General features: G+C 54.1%; 1 protein-coding gene across 7 annotated transcripts in view; it reads left to right on the top strand.

Annotated features, from left to right (window-relative positions):
* PTPRS (protein tyrosine phosphatase receptor type S) overlaps positions 1–14710 on the top strand; it is a 148367-nt gene that overhangs the window by 41178 nt on the left and 92479 nt on the right. For all 7 annotated transcript variants that reach the window (XM_054291111.1, XM_054291107.1, XM_054291108.1 and 4 more), the window contains exon 2: positions 11458–11625. In XM_054291111.1, the coding sequence (XP_054147086.1) occupies positions 11538–11625 (88 nt within the window). In that variant the 5' untranslated portion in view covers positions 11458–11537. The remainder of the gene's footprint in view (positions 1–11457; positions 11626–14710) is intronic.

The following is a 14710-nucleotide window of genomic DNA, read 5'->3' on the forward strand; positions in this document are numbered from 1 at the left end:
ATCCAGGGGCAGCCCCAGCTTTGGTCCTGCTTGAGTTCCACCATTCCCACCAACCTTCCCCTTCATTTCTGCTCCATTTTACTGTGAGTGAAACAAATCATGGCTGGAGCTTTGCTCTCCCTCCTCTGTCCTCCTCCATGCCCTGACTCATCCCTGATGCCAGAGCTGTTTGTTCCCTCCCTGCCCTGCTCTCCCCTCCTCCTGGTTCATTTGTGCTGCTGAGGGGATCAGGATGGGGATGGGGTGAGAATGGGAATGGGGATGGGATGGGGATGGGGATGGGGATGGAGATGGGGTGAGAATGGGAATGGGGATGGGATGGAATGGGATGGGGACAGGATGAGATGGGGATGGGATGGGAATGGAAATGGAATTGGGATGGGAATGGAATTGGGATGGGAATAGGATGGGGATGGAATGGAATGGAATTAGATGGGGATGGGGACGGGATGAGATGGGGATGGGATGGGAATGGAAATGAAAATGGAAATGGAATTGGGATGGGGATAGGATGGGGATGGAATGGAATGGAATGGGGATAGGGATGGGATAGAGGTGGGAATGGGAATGGGGATAGGGATGGGATGGGAATGGAAATTGAAATGGAATTGGGATGAGGATGGGGATAGGATAGGGATGGGATAGCTGTGGGGATGGGATGGGAATGAGATGGGATGGGAATGGAAATGGAAATGGAATTGGGATAAAATGGGGATAGGATGGGGATGGGATAGTTGATGGGATGGGGATGGGGATGGGTTTTCAGCCCCTCTGCCTCCCTCCCTGCCTGGCCCAGCCCTTTGCACCTGCCCAGAGCTGCAGGATGGGGATGGTGCCATGACAGAGCTGCAGGTGGAACAAACCAGGGATTTTTGGAGCCAGCTGAGGACCTGCCATGCCCCAGGGTGTGGGGAGGGCTCTGCCTCCTCCTGGGTTTGTCTGCTGAGCCCCATAGCTGGAATATGATTTATCTGCCCCCAGCCAAATCACGCAAAGCTAAATTGAGCTGTGGCAGGCGAAAGTGTGAAGCGTATTATTAGGAACAGGGAGCTCTTGTTCCACAGCTGCTGCTGCTGCTGCCGTTGGTAATTAATGTTTGAGGAATTGCAGATCTTCATTAGGAGAACAATTAGATTAACGAGAGAACTCGAGCCGAGGCTGTAGTGGGAAAGGGCTGGGGGGAGGCTTTAAAAACAAACTCCAATCCCTCCCTGGCAGCCTGCCCCGCTGCTCCAGAGCTGTGCTGGTGCTCTTGGAGGCACTGGGAGGAGACTGGTCTGTGGCAGGCATGCAGGGAGCGTGTGGGGGCTTCATTAGGGGCAGGAAAGAAGCAATCCTTGATTGCCATCAATATTTCAGGCAGCCCAGCACCCATTGCTCAGCCCAGCCCAGGGTTATTAGCAGAGAGAGAGCTCTGGGCAGAGGCTGCTCAGGGCTCTGCAAGGTCCTGGGCTTGCTTCATTAAAAGCTTTAATTGGTGTCCTTGTTGCTGGAATCACTGACCCCTTCCAGGCAAGAGCAGCCTGGCCACGAGGTATCACCTGCAGGGCCTGGCCTTAATTCAGGCCAGTAAACAGCCCTGAAGTTGAGGGGTTTACGATGCTTCTCATTAATATTTTTTCAGCAAGAGTTGTTTGGGGTTCTCCCCACCCCCTGCTTTCTTCCCTGTGCTGGCTCCATCCATGAACCTGCAGCAGCTTTGCCCTCACACGGGCGAGGTGCTCACAGCTGGCTGATGAGCAGGATGCAGCAGGAATTCACTCAGGATAAATGAACCGTTTAGAGAGGTTGTAAAACCACAGAAAGTAACGGCAGAAGGGAGGTTGGAAGGTCAATTAGTCCCTCTGGCTGGCCCAAGTGTGTTTGGGAGTCATTGGAGGCAGATGCATGCCTGGCCTTCCTAAAACTGCAGCGATGGTGCTCCCATCCCTGGGCTGTGCCCATCCCTGGTGCTCCCAGCACCCTCTGGATCATCCCCACCATGCCCAGCTTCTGGTGAAAAGGTTAGCATGGAGGTTTTTAATCTTTTCTGGTTTTAGGAAATTTAACCACAGCAAATTCTTGCTCTCCAGCAAGGTGGGAACCCCTGAGTGCTGCCAACAGCCTGAGCTGGGGAGGTTCCACCTTCTGGTGGAGCCGTGGCAGGGGATGGGAGCAGGAGGATCTTTAAGGTCCTTTCCAAGCCAAACCACTCTGGGATTCTGAGGGGAGGCTGTGGCTCAGCTCCCAAAAGCAGAGGGGGTTTGGGACAGGGTGATATAAATCCCAAAAGTGCTGGAGAGGGCCTCAGCTGCCCAGCAGAAAGGTGGAAGTTTTGCCTTTCAGGGGACAGCAGATTTCTCCCTTTGCTAATTGATGGGGACAAAAAAAGTTGAATTTTCTGGCGGCTCCAGATGGTGCAGTGACAATGAAGCCATTTTCTGCAATATGGTGGCTTCTGCCTGTCCAAGGAGAGATTTGCTATTGGAGCAGCTCCTGCTTGGCTCAATGCCCCGAAGGTGGACGAGTCACTCCAAGGCCTGGCTGAGGGTCAGGGCCTTGGGAAGCTCCTGCAGCCCTGGTGAACAAGAGGAGAGGAATCTGCTGTTGGGACGCAGTGCCCTGCTGGAGATGGAACACACACATCCCCGTGGCCTGGGGATGCTCCTCGCCCGCCCAGGAAATATTATTGCATGTTTAATTCATGGCCCTGCAAAAACATCACTCAGCCAGCCTCCCCCTGCTGATCCTGCTGCTGATTGACTGCCACCAAGACCCCGAGATGATCTCAGCAGCTTGTCAGGAGGAGCCCTTCTGCTGCTTTAGAGTGAAATCCAGACCGACGTGCCGAGCAGGTGGAGGCTTCCTGAATGCTGGGTAATGGGGATGTTCTCCCAGGGTGCTCTCACAAGCTCCTCTCCTACAGCAGCGATGGTACCAGCCTCCAAATGCTTATAAATGTTTTAAGGCCGCTCTGATGCATGGCTGGGCTGTGCAGGGGCTGCTGGATGCCAGGCAGTGGGAGCAGCCACCGCTGGGCTGGGCTCTGCAGCTGCAGGGAAGGGGAGGAACACACATCCAGCAGCAGCAAACAGCTGGGTGTGAGATCAGGCTGTCAGGCAGGAGCTGCAGTGCTCTGGGGATGGTGTTATTACTCCCAGTTTCTGCCTGGTTAGCAGCCCCTTAATTTTACATCTTGCACGGGAGATGGAATGGCAGCAGAGCCCTGCCTGGCTGAGCTGCTCACCCCTGGCTTGTGGCATCTGAGGGTTGCTGCACGTTGCTGTGGTCTGTGGGGCTTCAGTCAGTGCATGAGGGGGATTTCTGGAGGCAGCTGGAGCTCTCTGCAAGGATGTGACAAGAGCCAGAGGCTCCCCCAGACAGACAGCCTGGGATTTAATCAAGGAAAGCAAGCACAGAGCGTGGATGTGGCTTCCTGACCCCGCTGCTGACCTTGAGCAGTGCAGCCTGAGACTCTGTCCGGTCTCTTCGGGTGTCCACAGGTCTGCAGGGCTCCACCAGCCCAAGCAGTGACCCAGCATCCTCCCAGCTTAGCTCTTAAACTCAGATGAGATCACAGCAGCAAGTGATGGATGGGGTTTTTTTCTTTCTCCCCTCCTTTCCTAATCTCCCCTGGCTGGTGGGTCTGAGACACAGGATTCCTGCCAGAGCAAGGGAAGGGATTTGCTCATCTTCTGTCTTGCAAGCTCAGAACCAAATCCTCTTTGTGGAATTTAACCCCCTGTGCTGGCTGGCAGGGCTGGAGCTCCTGGCACGTGGATGCTGAAGGAGAAGGCAGGGTGAGCTCCAGAGGGGAGGCCCAGGAACATCTCAGTGCCCAGGGGTGCACTCTGAGTGTGGCTTGGTGGCAGCACCGATGGACAAAAGGCATTGCTGGGCCTGTGGATGTGGAGCCACCCTGCCCTGAGCCCTCCTGAGCAACACCCAGGGAGGAGAACACTTCCTAATCACCTTGATTAGCTTTCCTCGCTGGTCACTAATCAGCAGCGTGGTGATGAAGGCAGCTCGGTGCCAGGACAAAGAAAGACAAGGCTCTTTATCCTGCTTGCTGCAGCTCAGCAGCCCCTCCAGGCCTGCAGGGGGATTTGCTGGGGGGGTTTGTGGCTGCTCCTCTGTCCCCTCCTCACTGGAGCACAGCCCTGCCTGTTCCACGGGGTGTGAGCAGAGCCAGCAGCTCATCAGCTGTGCTGCTGCCACAAGGATTTTCATTCACCACCAAACAGCAATTAGGAGAAACTTTGCCTGTTTGCCTCCCTACTTTTATTCCCTGTTTGTTTTTCAGTGATGGGCACTGCAGCAATCCCGTGGCATCCGCCAGCCTGGTGCCCAGGGATGTGCAGACAAGGCTGGCCATAAGGTCTGCAGGCCTTAAAAAGGAAATTTATTTATTTATTTATTTATTTATTTAGTGTTTCCCAAGGCTCTTGGCTTGGGGTGTTGCTGGGCTGGAATTCATGGTGGTGGTTTAGCAGTGCTCAGTGTCACAGGGTGATGTTGGTGGCCCTGGGAGGGGAATGTTGGTGGTTTGGCCATGCTCAGTGTCACAGGGTACTGTTGGTGGCCCTGAGATGGGAATGTTGGTGGTTTGGCTATGCTCAGTGTCACAGGGTGATGTTGGTGGCCCTGGGATGGGAATGTTGGTGGTTTAGCCATGCTCAGTGTCACAGGGTGGTGTTGGTGGCCCTGGGAGGGTGATGCTGGTGGTTTAGCCATGCTCAGTGTCACAGGGTGGTGTTGGTGGCCCTGGGATGGGAATGTTGGTGGTTTGGCCATGCTCAGTGTCACAGGGTGATGTTGGTGGCCCTGGGATGGGAATGTTGGTGGTTTAGCCATGCTCAGTGTCACAGGGTGGTGTTGATGGCCCTGGGAGAGAGATGTTGGTGGTTTAGCAGTGCTGCCCTTCAGAAGATGGTGTTGGTGGCCCTGGGAGGGTGATGCTGGTGGTTTAGCCATGCTCAGTGTCACAGGGTGGTGTTGGTGGCCCTGGCAGAGCTGCAGGACAGGGCTGGGATGCAGTTCCTTCCCAGCATTTTCAGTGCCAGCACAGACACACAGGGATGCAGCCTGTGCCCTGAGGAGCTCCCAGTCTGTCAGGCAGCTGAGCTGGGCCTAATGATGAATGACTTCCTAAATAAATAAATAAAGCTCAGAGGCAGGGAAAAGGAAACGTGAGGCATTACCCTGAGCCACAAGGCAATTCAGTTGACGGCTTGCACTCGGCAGAGATTGGGCTGGTTTGCTGGGAAATGCTGAAGGATGGGGAGAGTTTGTGTGGAAGGGGAGGGGAATGGGTCAGATCCTTCCCTTTGTGCATCCTGGAGGAGAGCCCAGCCCTGCAGAGAGCCACATCTGCTCTGCTCTGGTCCAGGAGGATGCTCTGGTGCTTCTGGGGTTGTTTCTGTCTGGATTTTGAGCAAGAGGGGTCCTTTGGGGTCCTCTCTGGGCAGGTTACAGCCTGGATTGGGGAGCTGTGCTTCCTCCTCCTCCTCCTTCTCCTTCTCCTCCTCCTTCTCCTTCTTATTCTTTGTCGTCTTCTTCATCTCCTTCTTCTCCTTCTTCTTCTTCTTCTCCTTCTTCTTCTTCGTCTTCTTCATCTTCTTCTTCCCTCCTCCTCCTGTGCCCTGTCCGTGCTGGGCAGCACCTGCTGAACGCTCCTGACACATCCCTGCCTGTCACAGCTGTCACTGCATGGAGAATTAATTCCTCCTGACCATCCCAGCCCAGCCCTGAGCTCTCCCTCTGCTTTGTCCTGCAGTGACCACAGTTTAACCCTTGCTGTGCCATCACACCCCCATGCGGGGAGCAGCGAATCTTGGAGCTCCCACACAGCTGTGCCCCAAAATGCCCCTTGTGCCCATTGGGGACAGTGCTGGGCACTTCACACACATGGGAGGAGCAGAAATGCCACAGGGGGGAAAAAAAGGAGAGAAAGAGAGGCTCTGTGTGTGTGTGTGTACATGCAAACACAGCGAGCTGTCTCAGTTTGCAGTTTCCTCTGGTTTCCCACATTGTAAAAAGGGATAATGCTGTCATATTAAAGCACTTGGAGATCTGGGGATGAAAAGCAGCGAATAGGACCGAGACAGTCCTGATCAAAGCTCTTTTTTTTCCCTCCATCTGTGTTTGTTTCCCCGTGGAAGATAATGCTCTGCCTCTTTCTTGTAAATATTTTTTTAAGATCTAAGTGACTCCGTGATAGATAAACAGCCGTGCTTCACTCTGAAGGATCTCTGCTGCCTGCTCTAATTGTGTTTGCCAAGCCCTTGGCCTGCCTTCAGGAGTGCCTTGGGGAGCTGCATTCAGGCCCAGAGGGGAAACTGTGTCCAGCAGCTTTGGGGTGCAAAGGGGAAATGCTCCATCACCTCCTTTGTTTGGGCAGGATCAGGCAGATTTGAGATCTGCACAGCTGGTGGAGATGGCACCTAAAGCAGCCAGGGTGTGGCTGCCCCATCCCAGGCAGTGCTGCAGGCCAGGCTGGAAGGGTACAGTGGGTACCCCAGGGATGCCCTGAGTGCCATCCCTGCCTTTGGGGGAACCAGGGCATCTCTGGGGCCCTGGGTACCCTGATCCCTGAGCAAACAGGGGTTCTCTGGGGCCCTGGGCACCCCAGGGATGCCCTGAGTGCCATCCCTGCCTTTGGGGGAACCAGGGCATCTCTGGGGTCCTGGGTACCCTGATCCCTCAATGCCATCCCTGCCTTTGAGGAAACCAGAGGATCCCTGAGTGCCATCCCTGCCTTTGGGGGGAATGAGGACATCTCTGGGGCCATGGGTACCCCAATCCCTGAGTGCCATCCCTGCCTTTGAAACGAGGGCATCTCTGGGTACCCCTTTGGGCATCTCTGGTTACCCTTTGGGCAAACAGGGCATCTCTGGGGCCCTGGGTACCCCAATCCCTGAGTGCCATCCCTGATTTTGAGGGGAACAAGGGGATCTCTGGGGTCCTGTGCAGCCCAGTCCATCCTGTGGGCTCTGCAGGGCTCCAGAGCCATCTCTGCACCTTGGCACCCCCTCATTGCCCAGGTGGGCTCCTGTGCCAGCTCCCTGCCCCAGCCCTGGCTTTGCCAAGGCCAGAGGGGCCAGCTGGAGCTGTGGGGCAGCGAATTCAAATTTCATCTCTGCCCTCCCCAGGGGAGGTGCCAAACGAGCTGGTGGTCGTGCTAAAAGCTTTTCCTTCTCTCTTTCAAGAGGTTGCTGGGAGGAAATGGAGTGACCCGGTGCCCCCTGTTAATGTGCAGCACAAACGAAGCTGCTGCTGCTGCAAGGAGGAGCCCCCAGTGCAGCCCTCTGCCTGCAAGGTGTTTGCTTCCATTGATGTGTCTAATGGGAGCAATTCTCCCACAGCAGCTGCTGCAAATGAAGATATTTAATCATCTCCTAGACCCTGGTGGAACTTTTCGCAGAGAATTTCTTTAAAATCGCCCTTCTCACACAATCAGGTGAAACACAAAAGAAGCCCAAGTGCTTTTTTTTTTTTAAATTTCTTTAATTTTTTTTTTTTTTTTTTTGGTGATTTATTTCTCCAAGTTGTCGTATTGAAATGAATGCAGGGTTCCTCCCTGCTGGATTTTTTTCAAACACACAGCAAATGTTTCAATTACCAGCTCCGTGGGGGCTAAGAACAGGTAACATATGGCAAAATATGAGAGGCTGTGGATGATGCCCCATCCCTGGGACTGTTCAAGGCCATCTCTGAGCAGCCTGCTCTAAAGGAAGGCGTCCCTGTCTCCAATATGATTTTTAGTGTCCCTTGCAGCATTCTGCATTTCTGTGAACAGTTCTGCCCCATCCCAGTGTCTGCCACTGTGGCTTTCAGCAGCATTTCCCTCCCTAATTTCTCTCAAATGCTTCCAGCAGCATTTCCCTCCCTAATTTCTCTCAAATGCTTCCAGCAGCGTTTCTCTCTTGGTCCCTGAGCACCAAGGCAGCCAAACCCCCTCCTCCTGTATCCCCTCCATTCCCAAAGTAGCTTAAGGGAGTTAGGTGTCCAGCACCCTCTGAAACGGGACTTGCTGGGGGGAAAATCTTCAAAAGCATCTTAGCAGCTTAGCTTAAGTCCCTTTGACTCCCAGGGGAACTTAAGCTCTTAAGAAATGTGGGTGCTCCAGAGCATTTCACCCTCTGTGCCTCGCTCCCCTGGCTCCTGGCTGCCTCCCAGCAGCTGCTCCTTGCAAACACTCCTCACTTTTATTATTTTTAATAATGCCCTGTGCTTACAGGCTGCACACATGGCCTTGCTTAGAGCTGGAGATTAGGCAGCACACAGGAATGAAAGTCTTACAGGAGCTCCTTTACTGTAAGAATTAATCTTATTCCTGAAATGTGACCGTATCTAGCGCAAATCTGACCCCACTGGGGGCCATGGCTTCACTTAATTGCATTCTTTAGCAAGGATTGAGGTCTATTAGGTGGTTTGCTTGTGTTGCATGGGACCCTGTGCCAGGGAATTTAGTGAATTTTGCAGCTCTGTGGAGCAGCACAGGAAAAGTGCCATTATGTTGGCTTGGCCGGTGCCAGCAGCTTGGCTGGGTGCTCAGGGACGGGCAGGGGTGAGCAAAGCTGCTCCAGAGAGAGCAAGGTGAGCCCTGAGCAGGGGTGGCAGAGCCCTTTGGGATTGGAGCTTTCACCAGAGCAATTCCCACTGGGTTTCAGGCTCCTTGTGTGGCAGCAGGGTGATCTACACTGGGGCAGGAATTGTGTCTGTTCCCATTTCCAGGGCAAGCTCTGCCCCAGCCTGTCCTCCCCGTCCTCAGGGGAGCCAGGTGGGTGCCCATCCTGCTGTCCTGGCAATCCCCCGTGCAGGCACGGAGCTGCTCTGAAGGATGAGCTGCTGGATTGAAGCTGACATGCCCTAATATCTCTGCCAGCACTCTGTGTCTCCGGCAGGGGCTGGGGAGGCACGTTAGCACTGGAGTGGAAGTGTCACCCTCTGGCACCTCCTCCCCTCGTCTTGGAGCTGTTCTGGATCCCCTTTTCCAGACCTTCTCCTTCAGAGCCCATTACAGGGCAGGAAAAGCCGTGCTGGGTGTGGGAGGGTGGCGCTGCCAGGCTCCTCTCTCTGGGGGAGGCAGAACATTGAACATTTCCCTGACATTCAGCTCCGTCCTGGGGGGACTCTGGGGATGTGCTGCTTCTCTTGGCTGCTCTCAGCTGTGGAAGATCATTGGTGCCGTGTCTGGGGAGCACAGGAGGCTCAAGGAGGAGTTTGGTGGCATTTTTGGCGCTGGTGGGGGTGGAGATGCTGCTCTGATAAAGGAAAGCAGGAGTTTCTGAAATGGTGGCTGAGCCAGCGTGGTTTGTTGGGTTTTATTTTAATACATTTTTATTTTATTTATTTATTTTATTATATTGATTATATTTATTTTATTTTAATTTAATACCTAATAATAATACACATTTATTTGATTTTAATACCTAAATAAGTCGGGTGCATCCTTGCTCTGTGCAGCGCCAGCCTCGCTGGTGGGAATGGGACTGAAGGAGGGAGCAGGGAGAGCCAGGGAGCTGCAGCCCAGCTCTGTGTGCTGTGCTGGCACCGCTGCCACATCCCCACTTTAATTAACAGTTCCCATCACAGCCATTCACGCTGTTGCCACTCTCTGCTCGCCCCTGACAGCCACAAAAGAGACCCCAACGTGCTGTTCTGTGCCCTGGAACCCTGTGAACCCCAGCTAGGGCTGGCTGGAGCCTCTCTGTGTTTCTCTGAGTGTGTCTAGAGCAAACATTTGAAGAGATTCCCAGTGATAGGATTGGGATTTTTTTCCTTTTTTTGTTCCAGTATTTGTGCTCTGAAGCAAAGTGTATCTGGGCTAGCACAGAGCACACAGCAGAGGCTTTGTAATCCTCAAAGTGCAAAGCTTCTCTCTGAAAAGTTGTTCTTTAGGGCTGAGTACGTATGGGGACGTCTTGTTTATCCTGGCTTTTCTTTTAATTCTGCACACTTCAGCCTTGGAGAGTTAATGGGACAGAAAAAGATGAAAATGCCCCTTCACACTGCCTGTCCCGACGCTCTCCCACCCTGATGTGTGTCAGAAAGCTTCAACAGCCTCACTATCCCCTTAAAGCCTTTGATCATTGCACAATATCTCCTACCTGGCTCTCCTCCAAAAGGTGATAAACCCTGGGTTTGATTTCTAATTGGAGCAACGATAGCGGGAAGGAATCCGTCAGATCTGAGCGATGCTCGCCCAGCTCTGGCCATTATCCCTGATGGAAACCTCTGAGCTGCCAACGCCGTGAGGAGGCTGTGGCTGCAGCTCCACTCTATTTTCAGCCCTTCTGGGGCAGATCCCACCTGTGTGGCCGTGAGGGAAGCATTTCCCTGTGCTGACACGCAGCGCTGGGGTGGTGGGTGAGAACACACAGCTGCCTTAACGCTACTCCAGCTTTGCACAGGGATCAGGGTGAAGCTGTGGGCAGGGAGCTCCCTTTGGAGGCAGCAGTGGTCTTCATGGAAATGTGCTGGCAGGGTGAGGGCAGCAGGCTGGTGCTGAGCTGGAGCTGCCCCTGCTGCCACGTTCTGCCACGTCCAGGGCAGAAAATCTCCCTCACCTCCCATGGAGGCTGCGTGTGCTTGATCCACCAGGATCAGCCATGGCACACCCTGCTCCAGGTATTCTGCCTTCCACAGTTCCTCTGTGTGCTGCGAGTGGGGAAACTGAGGCACTGAGTGGGGTGGGGGCTCTCAGACGTGCAGAGTGGCTGCTGCAGCCCCAGCCTTGCTGGAGCCTTTCCAGTGTGTGTTTGCTGTGCAAGAGGGGCTCTGGGACACCCCCATGGCATCTAGCCTGGGGTCAGGGCTGCTGTGGTGGGGGACCACAGCCTGTGTGGGCAGGAGCATCTCTCTTGGGGGGGATTTGTTGCTTTCCTTGCTGGGTTTTTCATGTGTGAGGTATTATATTGGAATTGAATCCGTTTTAGGTTTGCTTCTTTGCCCTGTGCTTTTGTGGAAAAATCTCCCTTTCAGAGGGTCCTTGGGTCCTGTGCTGGTGAGGGAGGGAACCTGATGGGTTAAACTCCTGATGGGTTCAAGCTGGGCTGAACCTGATGGGTTAAACTCCTGATGGGTTAAACCTGGGCTGAATCTGATGGGTTAAAAATGGGCTGGGCTCACCCCATAGAGCTGGGCTCACCCCATAGAGCTGGGCTCACCCCATAGAGCTGGCCCATGGAGCTGGGCTCTGCCCATGGAGCTGGGCTCACATCATGGAGTTGGGCTCACCCCATGGAGCTGGGCTCACATCATGGAGTTGGGCTCACCCCATGGAGCTAGAGCCCCTGATGGATCCAGGCTCACCCCATGGAGCCGGGTGGGTGCTCAGTGCCACCCCGCAGTGCCACCCTGGGGAAGGGAAGGTGCCCATGTCCCTGCAGGCCCGTGCGCTGCCGTGGCCACTCAGGCCCTGCCCGCCCCCTGCCCGTCCCCAGCCCCTCAGATCTGTCCCTTTGTGCCCCACAGGTGCTGACCAGGCTGGGGAGACGCCGCTGACCAGGCTGAGCCGGAGCCTGCCCGGCCGGGGCCCAGGGCCTGCACAGAGGATGAGGATCCTTCCCAGCCCTGGAATGTCTTCGCTGCTGTCCCTCGTGAACGTCCTCTCCGTGCTGCTGATGGACTGCCTTGCTGAGAGTGAGTGACTCCGCTGTCCCCTGCTCCTTTTTTCACCCTTCTCAGTAGTTTTTCATTTCCCACCGCCCTTAACTCTCCACCAGTGCCTTCCCAGCCCCACGGGCAGCTGGGTCCTCACAGCCTGCTTTGAGTTCCAGGTTGTTCCCAAGAGCTGGAGAGGAGGGGGGAAGCTGCCTGAGAGCCTTTCCGCACCTTTTCCAACCCTATCTCACCCATTTTGTCCCCTCCTGCTCCTGCCTTTCTCTGGTGACCGTTGTCAGGTTCCTTTCTGGGGCTGGATTCCAAACAGCATTTCAAGAAAGAGCATTTAGGTTTCTCCTTCCCCTGAGTGAACCGGTTCCAGTCCAGCACAGTTTTTATCTTTGCTGCCTTTCAATTCTTGCTTTAAAAAATGAAAAGGGGAAGGAAAAAAGAAAAAAAAAGAAGTGAAAATCTTCAGCGACTTGAGTGTAATGTTCCTTCGACATGAAGGCTGATCGCTTGGGATCAGTGGGGAATAGACTTTTCCAGGCTGATTGAATTATGAGGGTTTTTTTCCTCCCCAGCAAAGCTGCTTGAAGCTGGTGAGAGGGCTGCTCTGGTCAGCGCAGCCCTTGACAGCTTTTCACGTAATCACTTGGTTATCAGGGTTTATTAGGATGACGGGGATTGAATGGATCCGCGACCTTTTGTTGCTGGGAGATGTTTTTGGAAGGGTCCTTTCCATCCTCTCTGCAGCAGGCAAGTGGGGATGTGCCTGCCCTTGCCTCTCTCTGAGTTTTGCTGGGTTCATGCCTAATCCCTCTTTGCAGAGAGGAACACTCACGTGCAGGAAGATAATGTTGTGTTTTATTCTTTTTTCATTTTGTGAGCCTGGCGAGTGAGCTGGGCTCTGGGAGGGGTGAAGTGTTGGCTGGGGGTCAGTCTGCACCTCAAATTGTGTCCAGAAAGAGACCCACAGCTTCAGCTGAGCTGTGTGGGGTGGCAGCAGCACTGCAGAGTGTGGCAGGGAATTGCCTTTTGCCCCAGGATTTATCCTATCTTGGTGATAGAGCTGATGCTATGCAGGGTCTTTATGAGCAGCCAGTCAGTGGGGGCTGCTCTGTGGGCTCAGGGTGGCTTTGTTGGCTTGTGAAACTGGGAATCTCCATTCCTGGCTCTTGGTGCAGTGCAGTCAGGAGAGGAATTGGTGGAAATATGGAGTCTGGGCTCCAGGGTCTTGTTCTTGCCGCTGGTTTCCTGTAACAACACCTGGCAAAATCAGTTTTTGCAAAGCAAAGTGCAGCTCTGCAGGCGTGGATGGAGAGCTCAGGTGTTCTGCAGCTCTGCAGCCTCTCTGTGTAAGGAGAGCCCCAATTGATACCTGTGAAAATTGGGGTCCATTTGAGTTTTGAGTACACAGTCCTGTGTGCTCGGCGCTGACAGGGACATGGCAGCATCAAGGCTTCTCCAAACCATGGCTGAGTGACCTGAGTTCTCCTGTGCTTTTCATTTTCCTGGGTAAGAACAAACACCTTGTGTGTCCCTCCTCTTTGGGGTGAGGTTTGCTCGGGGATTCCAGCAGAGCTGGGAGATCCCTCGTGCTGCCTGGCTGCTCCAGAGCCCTTTTGGGGGAAATGTGCCCTCAGGAAGGAAGGGTTGGTGCTGGCCACACACAGAATGCACCCGTGGTGTGGCCTGAGCCCTGCTGAAATCTGGCACTGCTCTGCTTGCAGCCAAGTTTCTCTCTCCTGTAGCTCTGCAGTGTCCTTGGATCCTGAACTGGGAGGGTTTGGTGCTGTTTTCCCTCTGGCTGCTCACAGATGTCCGTGCAGGAACTTTGCAGGTTGCTGGGATGGGGCTGGCTGCTCCTACCTGCTTGCTGTGCAGATGTTGGGCCAGATGTTGTGTCTGCTCTTGACCTGCAGCCTGCCAGCACCTCCCTGCCCTGTGCCCTGGGGATGCTGCCTGGTGCCAGCTGTCTCTGGAGCTCTCAGCCTGCTGGGGATGAGTGTGCAGTGAGCTGGTGGTGGTTCCTGCCCTTGGAGGGGCTCCTGGGCGATCCCATGGCAGCCAGGCTGAGCTGCAAACAGCAAACAGCTTTGTCTGTCACAGCTGCAGAGCCTGGGAGAGGAGCTGTCCCTGCTCTGACAATGTCCCCTCCCATCAGATGGCCCCGGGCTCTGTCACATTCCTGTAATCCCTTGGCCAGCTTCCATTTGGCCACGGCGCTGACCCCATTTCTGCCCTGATTCACCCCAGGCCCTGCAGCCCCCGGGCACACCGTGCTGGGAAGAGAGATGGGAAACCCCTGGGACTGTGGATTTTGGAGGGCATCACCTCCCAGCCTGGCAGGGAGCAGATCCCAGAGCCTGGGCTGAGCTGGGGCTCTCCTCTCTCCCAGTGCAGCTCTGTGGCCTCTGCAATCAAAGGACCATTAAAATACTTCCCTTCTCTCCCAGGCTAATTGATCTCAGTCAGTGATTTAAATCTTTCTGTGGCAGGAGCATTCTATTTAAAGGAAACTGCCATTTAAATTAAAAATCCAAAGCACCACGCTACTTTCTGCCCGCTGTTCCTCCTTGGGAAGCTGAAGAGAACAATAATTGAAAGGTGTGTGACACAGGCATGTTCTTTCTCTTTTCTCTTTGGTTGAATGTGGACATTTTCTTTGTTTCTTCCATATGCTCAAAGGCAGCCATGGAACTGGAAATTACTGATTCCATGATTATTTTCAGTGGTGCCATTAAATGGAAAGTGTGATCCTTTTCTTGAGAGTTCTGCTGTTTGTGTGAGTACCATGAATTGGCATGGCTGCAGGGAGTTAGGGAGGCACCCCCAGGAGCTGCACAGCCAAATGTGCCCCTTGGAGCTGAGAGGAACCAGGCAGCAGAGACAGATGCGTCTGGGGAGAGGAATTGCTCCCAAATTGCTGATGGACCCGGGCACAGCACCAAGCCTTGCTGTTTCCTGTTCACACACCCAGAGCCATAAAGCCTCCATGGTGAGCACCCTAAAATCTTTTACTCTGTGTGTGCAGAATAACTGAGCACCCTAAAACCTCCTGATCTGTGTGCAGAATAACTGAGAGCCCTAAAACTTCTCATTCTGTGTGTGCAGAATGAGT

This window comes from Melozone crissalis, unplaced genomic scaffold (genome assembly GCF_028551555.1).
Source record: "Melozone crissalis strain CALT ecotype California unplaced genomic scaffold, PUWL_Pcris_2 ptg000088l_1, whole genome shotgun sequence".
NCBI classification, from domain to species: Eukaryota; Metazoa; Chordata; class Aves; order Passeriformes; family Passerellidae; genus Melozone; species Melozone crissalis.